Source organism: Anser cygnoides, chromosome 3, assembly GCF_040182565.1.
Source record: "Anser cygnoides isolate HZ-2024a breed goose chromosome 3, Taihu_goose_T2T_genome, whole genome shotgun sequence".
In the NCBI taxonomy this organism is placed as follows: Eukaryota; Metazoa; Chordata; class Aves; order Anseriformes; family Anatidae; genus Anser; species Anser cygnoides.
Window position 1 is genome coordinate 63,265,486 of NC_089875.1, and position 21,152 is coordinate 63,286,637.

Genomic DNA, 21,152 nt, shown 5'->3' on the forward strand with positions numbered 1-21,152 from the left:
CATCAGTAAACGCTAATAGCTGTGTACTAAGCTATACCTCAAGAAATAAAAAATCAAAATCTCCTCTAGCAACAGAAAATGTGCACGTAACCAAACATCCAGCAATATTCTTCTGGGACAACTCCACAATGGGATTACTGTAGTGGCAGAAGCCTTATGTCAGAATTGCAGTTTATCCCAGGACAGCTCATTACTACAGACAACACACTTTCAAAGCTCCTCTTGTGACCAGTGCAGATAGTCCAAATCTGGCCCAAGGGGGAAATTTGGCAGTGAAAGTGCATATTATTTTCTTGTGCCATGCAAAGCTGCACTATCCGTGTAAAATCAATGGTACAGACCCAGCCTGGGCTATTAGCACCCTACAAAGTGTTTTTGTGTGTGTGTGTGTTTATCACTTTATGCTAGGGATGATAAGTAAAAGAACAAGCTGGTTCAATGCTAATTCACTCCAGCCTAAAGTAGGGAGGCATAAATCACTCTGTGGTTGTGATCTGACACCTAACTTTGTGCCAGAGGCTAACTAAAAAGCAGCGAACTATTTAGTCTGGTTGCTTGTTCCCCCTGTAGACACTAAAAACTATGTGCAACAAAGAGATGCTAAAGCAATAATAAATTTATTACTTAACATATACATCAAAGCTTACGCAACAGATTGTTGCTGGTGAACTACCAGCACACAGAAAACAATGTTTTCTCCTTCAAAGAGATCGCCAAGTGAGGGGCAAAAAAAAAAAAATCCATGAAACTGGCAACCAGGTAGGTCGGTCTGGGGCACAGAAGTTACCAACGAGATCCCGAAATGCGGAACCGTGCCCAGCCGAGAGCAAAAGGGATCTGTCATGGTAGCACCGGCTGCAGACCGGGGCTCGCATGAATCTGAGGGGTGTGTATTGCAGATGTCCGCAGGAAAAGCCATACACCTCAGGCAGCCTGCACGTTTCTGCCGGCTCCCAGGGGCAGGTGGGCACGGCAGCGGCACAGCTTGCCGTCAGCAGCGCCCCTTCTCCGAGCGGCCGGCTCGTCCGAAGGGGCACTGCTGCTGAACACGCGCTGAGACCCGGGCAGAAAGCCTCATCCCACCCCTTTCCTGGCATAAAATACCGCAGGAAGCAGCAACAAAGTCCAAGGATTGTACCCTAGTCACTAATACAAGGTGAGGACAACTTTTCAGGATTCCTGACATAATGCAGGTAACCTGAGACCTCAGTAACCCAAGAAGTAGGAGCTCCTTGATCACCAAGCTATTGTAGGATGAACTCTTTTTAACTGCACGTTTAATGGTATTGCCTGGGGTTTATATACGAGCAGGCATCTACGTTATCCCCATGCTTGTCTTTAAGTGCTTCCTGATCTCCACGAGCCATCTGTTCCAGCAGGAAATAAAAAATAACCATGAAAAAAAAAAAAAAAAAGATACACCTAGCTCGGAAAGGGAAGCTCACCCAGCGGGGAGCCGTAAACCACGTTTTATTACTTGCCACCTGCCCGCCCGAGGCCGGGTGGATCAGGCCCGGGCGTCCCCTGGAGCCCACCCGGTCCCGTTACGCGGGCCGCAGCCCCGGGACGGCGCGGGGGTGCCGAGCCCGGCCCGGCCGCCTCCTCTCCCTCCCTCCGGCCGCCTCCTCACCGTGCTCCCGGGGGGGGGACCCAGCGGGGGGGGACCCACCGCCCCCCGCTGCCGCTGCCGCCGCCGCCGGGCGCAGCGCCATGGGCCGCGGCGGGGCCAGGAGGGCGCGGGGGCGCAGCGCGGGGCGCAGCGCGGGGAGCAGGCGGCGCAGCAGCCGCTGCATGCCCGGCGGGGCCGGCGGGGCGCTCCGCTGCGGGACGGCCGGGGGACGGGGCCCGGCGCTCCCCCGGGACTACAGCCCCCGGCGTGCCCCGCGCACGGAGCCCCGCGTGGGGCATGGCGGGAGGGGCGGGGGTGGGCCGCCCTGTCGGTGCTCCCCGCCCCGCCGCTGGCCCGCCCAGGGGCGGCGCTCATGGCGGCGCTGAGGGGAATGAGGGTTCCCTGCGCGGGTTTCGGTTGTGTGTTGTGCCCTGTGCTGTTCCTGCAGCTTGTACTCTGCGGTGTGCTGTTGTCCAGCTGCCCTGTACGCAGTGGAGGCATCCAGATAGCGTGTCCTGACACGAGATGTACATTTGTTGTTGTGTACATCTCGTACATGTCACATACATCTCATATATGTCACGTACATCTCATATATGTCATGTACATCCCATATATGTAATGTACATTCCATATATGTTATGTCCATTTGTTGTTTTCACTCTTATTTTACCAAAATTTGGCAGCTAAACAGAACGCCTCTAACTCCACAGGAGTGCTTTGAGCTGACTACTCCTCAGACTCCTCAAAATAATCATTTGTATTTTGGGACCACCAGAGGAACTTTATACCACCCAAAGCACTAATTTTTATCCGTTTAGCTGCGGTCCAGGGAAAAACATCATCTTCCTTGAAACATCCATTCTTTATGCAATCACCCGGTCTCCTGACATCACTCTGGCCCACCCTTACCGTTGGCAATAATGCTTCTACTGTGGCTGTACAATCTCCTATTGGGAATCAACCTCTTGGGTGTACACGAGAGGCTGTTTCTCCGAGGCGAGGAATGCAAGACACTATTTTCCTGCTTAAATAAAGACTTTGTGCCCTTTGGAAGCCAAACGCTGTCACTACATTCTGTGGGCGAAGCCAAGCCAAATCTCGCCTTCTGTTTTTGCAGATCAGCCTGTGCATATAGACCAGATCTGAAGGAGCTGATTGTTTATCCATATATACAAATTCTTACTTTCGCTTTTAAAGGGAGTAGGATTGGAGGGGGAAAAAAATAAAAAATGGCTGTATTAGGGAGGAAGCCGCAAAGCTGCATGCATTCTGGATGTTAGAAGCTGAGAGACTAGTGAAAATTAAGGGAGTTTCTGTATTTGGCTTGTCTGTGCCTTCCCTTTCTGGGAGATAGTTTGTTTGGAAATACTTTACAACCTTTTTGACCCATTTCATGCTGTGTTTGCCCTCAATGTCTTTCACACTGTTTTCATGGGGTCTGTATAGACCCATGGAAACCAAAGCCTGGATTTGACACAAAAATCCAAGTTTTGGAGAATCTCAGAGAAGCTTTATGATAAGGCTGTTGGCTGTTTTGCTTACTGTATGTGTTTCAGCTAAATAACAGCTATCGTTAGGAGGCTAAATACGTAAGTGGTCACCTGTTCCTAGCTGGTTAGCATTGTTAAAAAAAAAAAAAAAAACTTGAAAATTTGATTCCATGGAGTTACCAATGAAATACTGGGAGAAAATCTATTCAGTGTCTGTAAAAACGTAATGTAAAACACAGTTTTGAATCTGAAATTGTTCCCAGTCAGTTCATGAGGTGTTTTGCTGAAATCTTCAGCAACCAAACTCTAGAAAGAATATTTCTGTTTGTACAGTTGACAGGGGAGTCTAATATAATACTAGATAAGTGAGCATTTAATGGTCTCTATAACATTTGAAAATGCAACACTTTTTTGGTGGACCTAAAATTGTATCTAACCAATGCCACTAGCCTAGTACCGATACATGGATATATTCTTTGGGTTCATGAGGTGCCTGAATATACAGGATAAGGGGAAGTGAGAAATTAAAAATGCATTAGCTGGATCTGATAAGATTAGCTGATATCACAAATTGTCCCTTTAAGTCCTAAAAGCGGTTGGAAGCAGAATGTTCAGCTGAGGACTAGAAGGCTGAGAAGTTCTGATTTTCCTCCCTGCCCAAATACTGTGCAAGTTATGTAGTGGTCACTGACCTGGTGCCTGTCTGAAGCAAGCCAATGTGTTGTGTTTTTTTTTTTTTGCTAATGCTTAGGTTTGGGCTAAAGCCAAAGCATTATCAATTTCCTGTGGCCTTGTCTTTCACAGGGTTTCTGATTAACCTCTCAGTGGTACAGTTATCCCTTGGAGGAGAAAAAATCAGAGCTCTCACGTAATGACAGCTGAGTGACATTAACAGAAATAGGAAGAACAGGCAGCTCTGCAAATGGATTTGCCTATACAACCACACTGCCCATGCCTGTTAGCCTCTCACCTGACTGCTTCTTAGTCCTTCACCTAATTTCAGTCAAATTTAGTTCAAAGTAGGAGGATTCAGAGGTACGATATTCCCACGCCTTTTCTGAAAATGAGTGGTTTTGGGGAAAAGAGAGATTCACGTAGCTCCCAAAGGAGGGAACGAAGAAACAGTGCTGTGCGTATGCTTTTCCATGAAATGGTGGCAGCTGGCCATGAATACTGGTCAGCTCATTAAATGATAGGTCACAGCACGTATTATCAACACATATTATCTCTTATCTTAGTCAAGCAAGAGATATGCGGGAGCTATGAGAATTCGGGACATGACTCACTTGTGGGAGGTTAGGAAATAGAGGAGCAGAAATGGGACATACTATAGGGAGGCCTAAATATTGAAAGAGGAGATATTGGGATATTGTGTAGGATGTGGGAGGGAGCTGAAGGTATTGTAATGGGAGGGCATGGAGACTATAGGGGAAGCTTGGGTTATTGTGATAAGAAGGGAGGACATAACTGATATGAAACAAGTCTTCATTACAGCCACTTCTGATAGAGCAACTTGTTTTCTCATAAGTAAAGAAAAATAGACCATGATCTGATAATAGTAAGAGACTTGCTACAGGAACAATGAAAAGCATGTGTTACAAAACTACAGATACTGAGAAATGGGAGGTAGACAAAAAGTGCCAGGGTTAAAGTAATCTAATGCAAAGCTCAAAAAGCAAATAGGCTTGGGTTGCTACAAGAAGTGGTATAAAAGGAAGAAGAGTACAAAGATGCTATCAGTTTTACTTAACGAACAGAAACTACATTTGATTGGCGTCTAATGTGAATATGAAGATTAATGTGGAGAGTATTAATGTATAGGGATACTAGCATGATCTGTTGACATGGTAGTTCATGTACATTGCAGCAGGAGGGAACACAACAGGGAATCAGCTGAAAAATTAACTGATTGTGGAGGGCAGCAATTCCTCACTTGCTACCCTCTGGATTTTGACCAGTTAGGAGAGACACTGGCTAAAGATCAGCCCAGACACTCATGTGCTATTAATGTCAACGTGGCATTTTAGACCCTTCCAGGATCCTCTAGGCTTTTATGATGACAGGACTCTCGTTGAGGATCACTGTTGGGCAGAGAGAGGATTCACCTAACAAACTGGGGCATGGAAATCTTTGCCAACAGGCTTGCCAGCCTCGTAAGGAGGGCTTTAAACTAGCTTACTGAAGGACGGAGACCTCAGCTAGAAGACAGTGTCCCAGATGCACTGGCAGAGAGGTAGCGGTGGATGGTGGGAGAGCTCATGCAGGACAGGGCGGCGGCGGAGGCTGTCCCCCCCTGCCCGAGAGAGCAGCGTGCTTGGAGTGCTGGCACACAGACCGACCGACACCTGGGGGGACCTCAGCCGGCGGCAGAAGTGGGACAGCAGGTGCTTCCTGAAGCAAACAAGGACAAACATAAAATCCTGCATCTAGGACAGATGATTTTGGCAAAAGCGTCTGGATGCACTTCTGCACCAACCTACAGCCCGTGACATTTTCTGCTAACTTTGACCCTGCGCTGGGCGTTACTGTTTGGGTGTAATCTCTAGCCTGAACTCCTTCAGCCAGATTGCCTTGCTGTAGTAGATTTCTGAAAGTACCTATGCTTTATGGCTTTACTTTTATACAAAATTGCTTTACAACTCCCACCACACTCTTTTTTAGTATAAAAATAAAAGTTAAGGGATTGGACTCACCTTCACATCTTCCCAGCACAGTTCCGAAGAGCCAAAAGAGAGGAAATCCTTCTGAAATTCTTCAGGGCTTTGCAATAACAAAAGCAGCAGGAAGAATACCTCCAAGTGGCAAAAATAAATTTGTATAAGATGTGCCCTTTTAGGAGCTGACTAAAATACTTTTTTAATTTTGCTTCATTGAAGCAGGCTGAAATGATGCAGGGCTGTATTTGCAGTGAAACATATACCCCTTAAGGCAAATGGAAGAGATGTACCTTCAAAAGAGCTAAGACTTAACTACAATATAAGTTATATTGAGCACAGGGAGACTGGCTCAGGACATGCCTAATCTCACAAGCACATAGATACCTTGCAGATCTCTTTCTGTGTGATTCTACCACATTGTTCTTTATTCACTTATAAATTGCTTTCTTTCAAGGATAGGGGAGAAAGGTGGAGATGCAGGGAAAGCAAACAGCACCCATTAAGGGGCTACCAGTTGGTGAGATAGGATGAAAAGAAATCCTGGTCATCCTCATGATTTCTAGAGCTCCTTGGAAAAAAAAAAAAAAAAGAAAAAAAAAAAAGGAATTATTAAAACTATTTCCTTTATCCATTTGCCCTGTAATTTGTATCTAGTTGGCTAGTTTTACTGTTTCCTTAAAATATTGAAGCAGCAGGAGCAGAACATGCTTTCCTAATCTAATTATTCTTTCAGTCCTCATCACAAAAAATTCACCAAAAGTCATTCTCAGAGCTAAAATTGCATTCTGTAGCAGAGCTATCATCCTTCTAGTGCTAACAAAACAAATCTTCCCTGTGTTGCTCCAGCATCAGGTTAAAAAAAGCTATTCATTTCTTTACCTTTGTCTCAAAAGCACAAACACCATCACACAATTAGATATACATAACTTTAGTTTCCAAGATATGGGGTAACCAGAACACAAATAATATTATGGAATACTTCTGTTAGTTCATATTTTATGCTGTGAGCAGATAGCTTGCTTTTTATAAAATATTTATACTTGCACAAACACAGCTATAAAACAGAAAGTAACTTTAAATGATTTTGATAAACACTGTCTTGTTTCTCTTATTCTTGACATGTATCATTCACATTTAAGAAAAAAAATTGTGTTCTGGAGACCATTAACAAAGACAGTCTGCAAATGAAGACACCATTCAATGGGACAGGAAACCTCCAGAGATATGCAACATGAGAGACTGTACATTGAAATAAAAAGACATTTCTCTTTTAGGGTCTTTAATAAACCCACTAGACTATTTAGCTCCAGAGGTCAAGTTAAGTTTGATCTGAAATCTCCAGCTTCCTGGAGTTGCTCTTATTTTCTGACTGAAATAGAAACTTTAAAAAGTATGTGGGGGGAAAGTGGTTTATTTAAAAAAGAAGACACTGCCTGCAATTAAAAAAAAAAAAAGTTTGATTTTAAATGCAGTGAATATTGCCAACTACATGCGAAAGTCATGCAGCTGAGACACTGGATCCTGCATTCCTTGAGCAAAAGACACTTTACTGGGAGCCTTAAGCAAGTAAAGAATGCAGTTCTGAATCCAAAATGCATATTATTCCAGATGTGGGTGGGGGAAATACGTATTTACTGACTAAACTGAAAAAATCTTGATTCTCAGCTGCCTATTTGTTGTGTTTCTTGCTCTCTTCTCCCCTCTTGCTTTTCTGTCTGTCTCTGCCTTCAGCCACAAATTTTTCTTGTAGCCCTGTCTTCCTTGCCTTCCCAAGCTCCAGATATTACACAAACATCCTATGTGTTTGTCACCACTGTGCAAGCTTTGTGTGTGGTGTTGGATCTTTTTTCCTCTCTTTATCTATGGACTTTTTGTAAGGTTAGGATCTCTGTGGAATAGGGGCAGTATATTTCATGTATATTCACAGAACACACAGACCAGTAAAAAAATGTAAGCTTCTTTTTGCCAGAACATAGTGCAGTCCTTCCTGACGTGAAGATCGTCACTCTTACCCCACAGGCATTTCTGGTGCGTGCCTGTCTGTCTTCCTAGGAGCAGCCGAGCCATTAATGCGTGAGCACTACCAGCGTTTCAGCCAGTTCATCGTTTAGTCTAAGATATGAACGTACTTGCCCTGGGACTCTCCAGTGGCTAAGACAGAAGCTCCTCCAAAGGAAAATTTTAATTCACTTAACAAGTGAGAGTTGTTCTAGAGACGCTCTTCTCTCTCCGTGGATAGCAGAGATGGCTGGGACAACTAGGCTTGCGTCCTGCTGAGGCACATCAGTTAGAAGTGAAATGAATCCAGGCCTCAATTTTGTGATAGGCTCTTTTAGAACAAGCAAAATGCTCTGTGCTTTGGCCCAGTATTTCAGCCTCTGGCAAAGCCAGAGCCCAGACAATTAAATTCAACATCAACTCTCTAACTGGAAACACTCATGTCAAAACAACATTTCTTAGATGTGACACTAACCCTCATCCATCTGGAAGAACCTGATGAGAACTATTGCTGATGTTGTGAAGCCCAAGTGCTCAGAAAACTTCACACAGTGTAGGCTTTGGGGCTCAGCCAAGTCAGAGCCTACCTAGGAAGAAATAATTGAGTAGTGTTGTTTTATGTTTCATGTGAATTTTGAAATTGATTTACCCCTGGTGCGGCTGGGCCTAGCTGCACAAAAGAAATGTCACCCACTGCTTTCACATCAGCAGTCTCTTAAGATGTCTGTTTGTTTTTAACCAGAAGTATAAAACAAAAACAACGCAAAACAAAACAAAAACAGTAATGTTCAAAATACCTTTCCTGTGAGCTATTCAGGGAAACAGCAACTTACTGTCGGAAGGAGAAGAGGGTCCCTGACCTACGAAGAAATGGGAGGACTCAGCTCTCTTGTTGTTTTAGCTGCCACTCACACCTGGGGCGATGTGATCTGGCATCCAGTTTCTGTCACTGACCTCCCTTGCAGTTACTGGGTGTATTGCTCCGAGGGTGATCGCCATCTCTTTGCTGACGGTGGAGTTTCCTGATCCTCTTCTGGAGGCTCAAGGTTTTAATGTATCAGGCCACAAAGGTGAAGCGATTTAAAGCTCCCTTGTTTACAGTCATTATTGTAACTTATGTTACGTGAGACACTTGTCTAGCATTATGCAAAAGTCTGAAAAGCATTTAAGAAAACAAGTGCAATTAAACAAAAACACCCAAATGCATTCTGGTTAATGGGAAAATAAATGGATTTTAACTCTTCAGGCTTGCACATTCATGTCTCTTACAGTTCTTGTTCAATCCTGCAACCTTTGCTGAGCAACTTTGAGATCCAATTTGCCATACAGTAGCACTAAATATTCTTTGAGATGTGAAAGGGAGGAAACCATCACATTTCTGCTGTTAAATCTGACGTTTGGTCCAGATTAGAGCAGTGTTTTCAGCATGCCCATGGCCAAGATCAGATTTAGGTCATTTTGTCAGGCATCCAGTCTCACCCCATAAGCCAGTGCTGTGCCCTTCAGCATGTATCTGTGAAAAGGGGTTAACAGCTGTTTAATACAGTTAGCATGAAGTGAGGAGAGGCTGAGGAAAAGCGTCTCCCTGGGGCTCCAGAAGAACTGTAGTTCATGTAGTCTGATCACAACAGCTATTTGGTCTTATCACAAGAACTTGTACCCATGAAGGACAGAAAAAAAAGTCTGATTTTAACCAGTTTCTGGATGGTTTTCATTTTAAGAGTGGAATTTGCCAGACTCGCTTCTATACACAAAAATCAATCTACACCTTAAAAATCACGAAAAGTAGCTTATACATCTGTTTTGCATATGGAAAGGCAGGAGTTCAGGCGTACATCAGGCACCCTCTCAAGAACTCTACCTTTGGTGGAGAGCCAGAGAAACAATGACATCTGACACGTAATTCATGCTCAGTTCAACAGATTTCCTCATCAGATACACTTGCATTCGGTTTTGACCAAGTGGTATGATGACATCTTGTGTAACACAGCATTAGTGTGACTGCTCTCTCTCTTTCTAATTTGCACTGGTTCCTTAAAACTTCGTCATCATTTTCAGCAAAACAGACAAGCATCAAAATTGCAAATAGGAAAATTGGAAATAGGAAGATTGAAAATAGCAAACAAGTAATACTATGGGACGCGCAATTGTCTTTCTGCTGTGTCTTGGCACAACTTCCCATCAGCAGGCCATTCCCAGGACAGCAAGGCTCATCGGGCCTAACAGTTACTTGGGAAGACAACAGCCATCACTCTGAAAGTCCCCCCGCTCCTTCTTTCCCCCAGCTTTTCTTGCTAGGCATGACGTCCCATGGTGGGGAACCTCTCTCTGGTCAGTCAGGGATGGCTGTCCCGGCTGTGTCCCCTCCCCACCTCCTGTGCACCCCCAGCCTCCTTGCTGGTAGGGCACCAGTGAGAAGCAGCAGAGGCCTTGGGTTTGTGTAAGCAACAAATAAAACATCCATGTGTTATCAACACTGTTTGTCATCACAAATCCAATACATAGCACCATATGAGCTACTACGAAAAAAATTAACTCTATCCCAGCCAAAACCACTACAAACGGTACCTACAATCCTAAGGATAGCATTCCTCACAGTGTAGCTGGCTGAGGCAGGTCAGCTGCATGGAGACTTTCAAAAAGGGTGAAATCTGAGATGGAAAAATGTTGCTTCATTCGTTTGGGACATTTCAGAAGGCAATGGTGGGATTCCTCACTTGAGGGGCATTCAGTAAAAGAAGTCACGTTTTCCTGCAGTGTAATATCACTAGGACCTGTTCCTGCATTTGAAGAGGAGCAGGACCAGAGAAAAACGGGGGGGGGGGGGGGGGAGAAGAAGGAAAAAAAAAACATAAAACCACTGTTTTGCCAAAGGAAAAGTTGAGTTGCACTTTTGTTGAATCTATGTGTTGGTCTAGAGCAGATGTTACCAATTATGTGCTCTACTTGGAGGACTCCAGAGACTCATGGGAAGCACCACTAATGACAGTTGACTTGCCATATCCATCTCATCAGAATGATAATTTGGGAGTTTTCAGAGCAAGAGAGAGCAACTAGATACATCCCACTGGCTTCCTATGAGAATTGGCAACCTCAGGGGTCTTTGTCCCTTTGATAATAAGTCAATATGTACTTGCTTTCCTAGATGCTATGTGTTTTACCATTCAGCTCTAGGCTCAGTTAATATGCTGTTTACATTTGCCATCTGAATTCTTCTAAAATTGCACGTTCTGCAGTCCAGTTCTGCTTTACAGCTGAAACTGTTTTCACCCAAGTCTCAAGTGACCGAAGTCCCTACTTCTCTGGCCATATGAAATCTTGCCTGTCTTGCTTTTTATTTTTTTTTTTTTTTGACAACATTGACTCGCAATTCTCCCCTTTTTCAGCATTACCTCTGGAGGATTTGTCTTACTCCTCCATACCTTTCTGTATACCCTTCACACTTAACCTTCTTTTATCTAAAGCTCAAGCTACTATCTTTGTCATTATTACACCGCCCCCCTACACACACACACTCTCCCCCCCCCTCCCCAAGTCTTTTGCTCCTTCATGTGTGTTTTCTTCCATTCAAATTAAGATCTCAGCCTGTCTTTGACATCAGCCTGTGGATGTCTGGCTTTCAGCCCATGTGCAACGTCATTAAACAGAGTTCTTCCTCCCTCTCCGTGCTCTATTTTTCTCAGTCACCAGGGACCACAGTTTCCTGTCTGACAGTTCCTATCAAGCAGGCATTATGTTTGTCTCAAACCTCCCTCTCAAAGCTTTCATGTCAATGTGTGTTTTAAGATGTGTTATACAGAAGTTAGGCTTTTATCTAAGATAGGATCTTGTCAACGTACCTTACAATGCTAACTGTTGAAATTCTTGTCCAGATTGTCACCTTATGTCTCAGTAGTGAAACATCTTTTCTGTAGCCTTGACGAACACAATTTAATTTCCCTATGTAGTCATTTAGAAAGTCTTTGGAAAGGTATTTTTTCTAGAATTTCACGTTTGACAATGTCACCTATCTTTACATTCCTCCACAACTTACTTGTCTGTATTTTGGCAAATAAGACTTAGGTGTCATGACTTTCACTCTTTATGGTTGATGCCTGCCTTAATTATCTTTTATTTAATACTGAGAAGGTTGATTTCTTTTTCTGAAAGGATTGCAGCTTAATTTCTGAACAGGAGCTATCAGTAATGACTGCATAGCTCGAGAGAAACGCAGTCCAGATCTTAACAACTGGCCTTGGGTATTGGAAGCTGCATGGCTGGGTTTCTGTAGCTGTACATCTGGATGAGTATATTGTGCTTCCTAGCTGGGTAAATATTCCAAAGAGAGTACTGCACTAATGAATTTGTTCTGCTTCCAGTGCCATGTTAACTCATTGAGAAGCAGCTCAAATAACTGTGAACATCACTACATAGTACTGTGCAGACATATAATCCATGTTCCTTTCTATGCTCCCTCTTATATTTGGAAAAACTTCACTGTTAGCACTGCTTTACTGTTCTCCTTTAAACTGTTATTTGCTATCGATGTTGCCAGAAAAAAAAAAATCCCAAACAACAACAACAATAATCCTTACAACTGCTGAGCTAGTAATACTAAGACAATCTTCTAAGCTCTTTAACGCTTGTCTTACAGCTCTTGTATATATCCCAGTCTATCTCAGATGGAGGTTGTGTGGTTTAAAAATAAAATAAAAACACCAAAACTTTGTCACATTAAAGAGCTAGACAAGAAAACTTCTCGTGTGATAGGTACTATCAGTTCGAGCCTTGACAGAAGAGGTAATATTCCTTTGTAAATCTTTATTTTAAAATCTTGTTTTAATTACTAGTGCACAACTTCAAAAAGAACCTGTAAGTATTCCAGTAAATCACTTGTCATAAAATACCCATCTTTCTGCAAATACCCGTTCCTGAATGTTTTAAAATATTATTACCAGAAAAGTTTACTTTCCTGTAGGTGTATTTCCTAATGTTAATTTCTGAGTAAATTCTTGCATCCCGTACTGTTAAAAACTATGCAGTTTAACTACATGAGGTGGCACATGAGATGACATCTATGCTGGTGGAAATCCAGGATCTAAAACTATAATAAAATATGTACCAGAAGGAATTACCTAGGGAATGATAAAGTCCTTTATATTTTATTTAAATTTGCTTTTTTTGAAAGTGACATTTTTATATGTTTTCCCTGACTTCTACCATAAAAAAAAAAAGAAAATGTGTATATTGCCTCTCTACTGTGATGACACTGGAATACTTAATTAGTCCTTTGCATACCAAAGGGGTATATGCTTACAGTGATTTTGCTGGACACAGATTTTTTTGTTTGGTTCTCTTCTTGCTGGCAAAGGGCAGCTGAATCCCCCTGCTTCTTGCTTAGCAGCTACTCTGAACTAGCACACTGAACGCGGACGGTAGCTTTTGGAATAGCAGGGCAATTGCTGCCAAAAATACTGTCCCCTTAGGATCAGAAAAAAACACTGTTGCTGCTGTGTTCCTGCTCTCAGGCATATACTGTACTTGTCTGACAATAAGTAAATGTTTAGCACAAATACATTTAACTAAGTTAGCAACAGTTTCTTGACTGTGTTGAAATACGCGGTTATAAGCCAGAAGACAAAATGACTAAATAAGTTGTTTGGAAAATGTATTTTTCTATATTGTGCTAGTCTTTGCATGACTTGTTACCGAGTTTTCACTGTGGGGGTTGCTCTACCCTCTTTTCTCAGGGAAAAGGAATTTTTTCCCAGAATAAGGACTTCATGAGCAGGTCTTGTACATTATGAACCAGCACGTGGAAGGTCATTAGGAACTGGATGAACACTGAGCACAGAGGCTGACGACTGTTTTTCTCTCTCCTTGTATATCCTACCAGCACCCGATTGTTTTATAGGATATCTGAATTTCATATTTTTAATACTGCCATACCATTTACATTTCTAGTTTTCATATCTGTCTGCACCGTTGATAAAATTTTTGGGGGAACAGGTCACAATCTGTATTAACTGACACTGATTAAAAAAAAATCTCACCATGGAAGTTTAAATACTTGCATAAAATAGTTGCCTAAACCATGAATGTAAATGTAGACATTGTAAAATTAACAGTAGTTTGTACCCTAACTCCTTTCTAAAAAGATCACGACAATTAAGTCCAGAGCAATTTTAATTTTGTCTTTTGGTCCTTTAAAAATCCTTTTTCCATAGTTATGATTGGAATTTGTAATGGCAGGGAAGATATTACCCACAGATAATTTTTCACAGGTTTTGCTGCTACCCTAGCACAGAGTCACAGCTTTTGGAGTTCAGTCAGTGCCAAGATGCTGAATTCATGGGATATTTTACTCCTGATGTCGGTAGGGCCTGGATTCTTGCCCTTGCCCTGTGGCTGCACAAGATGAAATTCTATCCTCTCGGCAGCAGAAGACAAACTTTCTAGTATCTTCAGTCAGGACAGAATTTCACACTTCAGGGGTAACTCAAAATTACTTTCTCTTTGCTAGCAGACCCCGGGTAAGACTCCTGTCCTAGCTCCTTTCCCACTGCAGCTGTGCACATTTGTCCCTGCACCACTGAAGTAGAAGAGATGAGAATGAGAACATTGGAATAATTTGGATTAACAATAGCTTACATAGCTTGATTTTTTTTTAATTGATATTATTACTTTTTTTTAGTCCTGCTCATTTTAGCAGGCCACTCACTTTATGCCCCAGACAGCTCTGTTGACACAACTGATGGAGATGCAACGCACAGTGCAGATCTGATCAGATCAGGAGCAGGCCTGTCAAACAGAGCAAATCAAATCGACTTGACTGGAGCTGGCTTTGCTGCCAAAAATCCACAGCCTTCACGTGTGAAGTAGCTTATACACAATGTGAAAAACGCCATGTTCTTCTCATGGTACATGGAGAGGAAAGAGAGGTGGACATTTCGGATAAGGAGATGGTGCTTGTTAGTTTTTCACATACGACATTCCTTTTCTATCCTGGACAACCATCAGAGAACTGTGGATGTTCTGAGGTCAAAAGAGCTGAGAATACAAAGTATAAAAAACCACACTGGAAGCAGTTTGATAGCCTAGTTTCCTAAGGCTCCCATGACTGTTCTGTCAGCCATTGCCCTTTAGCTTTTGAAGTCAGTGACCAACTTCAGCCATATGTGCAAGAGGACAGTGATCTTAAAGACAATTAACGTCTTACAGGCTTTGGGAAAAAAAAAAAAAAAAAAGAAAAGAAAGAAAAAAAAAGCAGTTGGCTAGAGAAGAAAGGAAAATAACTTTAGCAGAGGGAAGGGTAGGCAGAAGTCAGCCCCGCTCCGTGCCCCAGGTTAGCCACAGCCCGTGCCTCTCTGCGGAGGTCGGTGTCCCAGGGGGCAGGGCTGAAGCCACCACAGCAGGGAGGCAGGTTTAAGGAGCACGACACAGGACACAGACCTTCACCAAACCAGACTCCGTTACCTGTGCTGCTCAGCAAAGTGTTTGCTGCATCGCCGTTAACAGCTGCTGAGCTCGTGCGACATACCCGCAGATGAAAGCTCACTAGCTCAGAATTCTCTGGCAATGCCAAGAAACCATTCGGTTTTCATTATAAGGTAAAAATAAAACACTTGAAATAAAGAAATTGCTTCCTAAATAGCTTGAAGGAAACAGGAGAAAAGACTTCCCTTCTTTCTGTTTCCCTGCTCAGCGGATATCGGGCTCCCGATCCCCTGGAGCACACCACCTATGAATGGATGGAAGGCGATATCCCATTTTTAATTGCCTCCTTTATTTTGCACTTCTGCAAAACAAACAGATTCAGAAGCCTAAAGCTGGGCTTGCGCAGGGAAAACCTAGGTGTTCTTAGGACTGAATTCCCCACGCTCCATCCTCTCTCTGTGCTGGTTCCCTTTTTTTTTCTTTCTGACTTTTGAATCTGCCCTGATGCCCTCATCTGACACAGCAACTACATCGGGGAGAGAGAAAACAGGATAGGCTTTCACTTTTGTCTGGCAGCACAGGCTTGCATTCTGTGCTTCGGAGGTTTTCAGAGGCTCTTTATTCCATGTAATGTTCCTGGAGTGGAGAAGCGTATCTTTTGTTCTTCCTTATAAAGGGATATTTTTATACACAAAGATATACAGTACACTGAATTACAAGAGTTTTTATGTATTGGATTGTGAGGCTTCAACACAGAAATTTGTAGTGATTCTTTAATTTAGCCTTATCCAAAGCATTTAACTTCAAAACCTTAAAAGTACAGATGAATCAAAGCCTCAAAATCCATCCAACACATCAACTAATTGTAGTGACATCAGAAGCAGAACGAGACTCTTAATTTAAACAGATTTCACTCCTAGCATGTTAAACATGCTGCCTGCGTGTATGTGCTAAGCTGTATTATCTTGGTATGCATACGTATGGCTGTATATACTTGCAAGTAGTTAAGCTGAAGGAGGACAGATGTGTAGTTTCTCTGCAAATAAAAATAATTATTTTATGTTTAAGCATCTCTCTTGTTGTTTCAAACTCAGCTTCCACATTTTTTTTTTTTTGCTGTGAAACACTATGTCCAAAGTGATAAAGCATGTATAAGTCTTCTGATTCCTTTAATATCGTTTCCATGTTGGATAGCCAGATGGTGGAGAGTGATAATACGCTGTACTAATCACTTAGGAAGTCTACAGAGTGGTGCTTTGAGATTTAGACCCACAGCTACTGCCATCACTCTTTTGATGGGAAGCGGCAGATACTATTCCAACCAATTGAGGGTTTAAAAATATATCAGCACTGAACAAATTATCTAAACAGGAAAAGGACTGATAAATACCATTCAGTGCTAATGAAGAGAGGGTTTTGTCCAAAGGAAATAATACATTTTTTACAGTTATCAGAGATCAACATAAGCTTATGCAATAATATATACACACATCTAAATAAATATTTTTGTTTCTTTGTAATCATCACAAAAAGGAGAGAGATGTGCACAGCTGAGTTACTCAAGAAAGAAAAAGGGAGCCTAGGAAGCAGACTAATTATTTCAATGAGATTCTTAGTGTTTGATTTTTAATTCCATATCGATTTTCTGCCAAGTTTAAGATTTTCTTATTCCAAGAGATGTATCAGCAGAAGCTTTTTTCCTATAGCAATGTCCATTTGTGTACTGGAATATTTTGTGAGGTGTTACTATAACTTAAAAATACTTGGTTTCCTTTCTGAACAACGCACCGCTAATCTGTTCAACACGTTTTACAGAAATGACATCAGATGTGCCCATTCCTAACGTCATGGACTTTTTATGTGTTTTATTGCTGTAATTTCTACATAGATAAAAAAAAAAAAAGGAAAATGTTTCTCTGTGAATTTTACTTTTATTTTTAAGCCTTTTCTGAGAAGCCACAACGCAGGCTCCACTCCAGGCTGGCAATCAAGACTGTTAAAAGAGACTGAGGCAGCACTAATCACCACTCAAATATGATAAGCAAGCAGACTAAACATGTAAACAAGTGCTATGGTGAGTGTTTTGTTTTGATAGCACCGATTGTCATTTCAATAGAGGAACAAACAACCCTCTTCAGCCTATCTGGCTTATTAATTGTAGAACACTTCAAATAGCAATGACAACACCAAATCGCAGTAAGTAGAAAGGTTCGTAACCTCCTTCTTAGAACTGGGATATTCTAGCAACAAATTTCAAAGAGCAGCAATGTTTTACTTCAACCTTAGGGTCAAATGAGCATCTTCATTGTCCTAATATTTGTACAGCATTGTACTAACATTGAAAAGATGGTCGACCTCATAGACTTTACCTATTTAGGATTATTTTTCCGGCACTACTGAACCAATGTTTTCTCAGCATTTCTGAAAATTGGGCCGTTTAACATTTGAGAACAGAAAACTGCACCTATAGTCATTGTTTTAAAAACAATAATAATCTTTTTAATTCAATGTGTATTCTTCTTACTATGCTTAGTAGAAATAGGTTAATCTTTTGGATGCCACTATTAAATTACTAATTTTAATAAGGTTTTTCTCCTACCCTAAATCACTTACTCTGCATTATAGCATGTATCCTTGTAGATTCATTAGTTACATTACCATGCAATGTGGTATTTCATGATGCTGCCCAGTCAGCCTGAAGCCAGAAGGCTTGATTTTAACCTTGAATGACTTCATGGAGTTATTCCTAATATACACTAGCATACTGAAAAACAACACTGGGTTGTAAATTGTACAAAGCCGGCACTCAGCACATACTACTGTTACAGCTTGCATTTGTGAACTAGATATGAGAAATAAACAAACCATTAAGGATTTTCTTAAAAATGAGAATGGTGCATGCACATGGCAAAGAAGAACATGTAAACAAGTTGTGGAAAAGAACAGATGTGTCCTGTTTAGACACACAGGCAACTTGCCTCAGGGAAGTTTGGATTATTGAGCTGACATGTCAAGGATACATACGTAGTCTGTTCACATTTATATCACAAGAGATTCTGTGTGTTATGTGAAGAGAGTTCCTGCTACACCTCTTAAAGAAGTATGTGATTTCTTAGAACATGAATATTTGCTTAGAAATACCAGTAAATGCTGCATCTAGTACAAAATTCAAGAGGCTACTTATTTAGAGTCACAAGTTACAGAAGCCTCTCCAAGATTGCTTGAAGTCAACAGAAAAAATGCTTCAACAAGCAATGTAACTTCAATAGGTGTTTCTGGGTTTGCTTCCACGGATGCATTATTCCAGTATTAAAACTTGTGGTGGTCCTGGATCTATTTTGTATCTGTAAAGTCAGTTTCCCATGGCAGTCGTGAACCACAAAACAACCAACTGATGGAGTGGGAAGGGGAGGAGAAAGGGGTAGGTAAAATCTCCAGGCACCCTGATGGCAGTAATCCAGATATTCACAGAACACACAACACATCTGCGTGACCTAGCATTCTGCCTTCATTCACAGCACTTATGATGTTAGTAATAAATAAATTATTTTTTAAAAAAGAGGAAAATTACAAGTTCATCCATATCAGAAAAGACAGGACTCGGTTTTAGTTCTGTTTTAAGTCTGAATGTGAAGTATGGTACATAGAGTATAGCAAGCCGCTTGAGTACCCAGAGAAGTGAAGAACCTGTTGTATAGGAATAACAGCAATTTGTTGGTATTGAAATCAGTGTTATTGCCGAAGACTGTACTGCAGGGATTGGCAGTTCACTGTCACATAAACTCCTCTTCCGTATGACTCAGGCTTGCACCTTCTCCCTGGCTTCGGAGCCCTCCCTACCCCTTGTCCCCGCTACCTGCCACATGTTTTAGACATTTATGACAGAGAGCGGGGACTGAATACAGTGTTGGCAAATCAGACGGTGAAAGGGCGAGCAAGCAGAGGCTGCAGGTGGGAGAGGTGATCCTGAGTGAGGTACAAGCTTTAATAGGAGCAGTGTTTTGCTGGGCCCTGGAGGAGTGGATCGCTCCTCCCCAGGTCTTGCACTTCCATGGCTCAAACCCTTCATAAAGAGCTGGAGAACATCGTTCAGTGCTGCTGGCCTCACCTGGGTCTGGCTGCAGCTCTGAGTTTGCATTTGCAATGGTGCTTTCCCATGGTGGCTATGCCCATGAGACTGCATACCGATGGAGAAGGGGAGGAGAACAGGCAGTGTCATGGCAGTAGGTAGGGAGGAGAGCCAACAAACCACGAGATTACAGGAACTCAGTGGGTCCTGTAAATTGCTGCTCCTTTTCAACTAATTAGGACCACTTGTTAACAGAGCCACGCTTGCCAGAAGATTAGTAGTAGACTTTACAAAAACAGGGAGACTGAAGTCTGCAGGAGTGGGGACACAAAGACTGTCAAGTCTCCTGTAGGAGAGAGCCTTACAGGTTTTGTTCGGAGAGGGAGAATACCTAACCTTGCTAGGCTGGTGCCAAGGAAATGGAAAAGGGATGTGGGGTAAAGGCGAATCCAGGCAAACTCCCTGTGAGGGACTGCCAGGGTACAAAGCAACAGATGAATGTGCCATGAGACATTTAGCCTTTCTCTGCAAGCTTGTGAAAAACCTTGGCAATAAGGTATGCACACAGTATGCTGTCTAGAACTCTAAAGTAGACAAAAATTATTTATAATTATTTTTTATACTTATCTTTTTTATACCTGCACTAAAGAAGGCTGCCAATACGTGAGATTACAAACTGACGGATTAAATTCCATAGGCTGTGCAAACAGTGCATAAATATGCTATATGATATTGCAGAACTTCGCTAATCCACAATAATGCAGGGCAGCCCCAGCACAGATTAGCGGGGTTGGTGGATTAGGGACCAGGAGGGCATTCGAGGGGAAGTCACTCACCGCAGAGCCGTATCTCTCTGTGGGCTCACCTACTCCCTCGGTAGCAGGGAGAATCTGTGCAAGGAGCGGCTCTGCTGCTCTGCCTGCCTCCAAAGGACATTACCAGCCACACCGACGTTGCTATCACTTCTCTTTCAAAAGGTGCAGTAGGCCTTCTCTGAGCAGAGAATTGCGCTCATGGTCTCCCTGGAATCGGTACCTAGTACATACCTGCTGTACAGATGCATTAAATCAGTTTAAAGCGAGGTGAATCGGTGCTTGTGGAAAGGGCAAGGAGCTCTGCCCTGCTACGAGCACAGCCTGAGTGGATGTACGGGGCTGCATGTGCGAGGCAGACCTTCAGTGCAAGAGGTAGTTCCTGACACTCTGGGGAAAACAGTAGAGAGGTTAAAAAGCATGTTTTGTGACTATTGGCCTTTGATTTTATGTGGAAAGTCTGTTTAAACTCACACGATGATTAACAACACTGCCTAATTCACGTGCACCTAAAACTGCAGAAAGGGTAACCACACCTTCCACTACTGACTCAATTAGACACGTACGTATTTAACAGCAAAGGATGCTTTCACTTGTAGAAAACTTTAGTAATGCTAAAAGTCTTATCAATAACAATCAAAGGTAGTAGTGTGATAAAATATTGGTACAGTAACCATTCTAATTAAACACTATGAATGCGTGTAACATTAAAGAACTTGGAACTGAATAACTGGGTCCAGTATTGATACTAGTTGTCATTTCTTCCTTTCAAGAAACAAAATGAATAGTCTATACTGAAAAAAGAAGAGTGTTAAGCTTTTGACTTTAGGTCAAGCAAATTTGAATTTTGCTGAAAATTTGGATATTCATTATTTTTGATACAAGACATCAGATGCTGCGGCAAGGTCATGACTATACATGGTAGGGTTTTTTTAAATCAAAGAATGACCTGAGGCAAACACTTGAGATAGATGATGTTGAAGAGATTAGCTCTCTGTGATGCACATTTTCCCCTCAGCACTCTGTAGGTTCAAACAATGAGTCTGTGCATGTTGAGTATATTGACCTTTGTGAATACAGTACTTGAAAAATGGTAAC

The 21,152-nt window shown here is 42.2% G+C and overlaps 1 protein-coding gene across 5 annotated transcripts in view; it reads right to left on the minus strand.

The window, feature by feature from the left end:
• The window catches only part of AKAP7 (A-kinase anchoring protein 7), a 90,622-nt gene extending 88,749 nt beyond the window's left edge, over positions 1-1,873 (minus strand). For 2 of the 5 annotated variants that reach the window (XR_010830389.1, XM_066994278.1), the window contains exon 1: positions 1,631-1,860. Coding sequence is in view for 3 of the 5 variants with exons in the window: in XM_066994278.1 (XP_066850379.1) it covers positions 1,631-1,793 (163 nt within the window). In the remaining 2 variants the exon portion in view is untranslated. Of the gene's footprint in view, positions 1-1,630 lie in introns of all 5 variants that reach the window. The other 3 variants (XR_010830390.1, XM_066994279.1, XM_066994280.1) reach the window with 3 other exon arrangements.
• Positions 1,874-21,152: the final 19,279 nt, after the last annotated feature.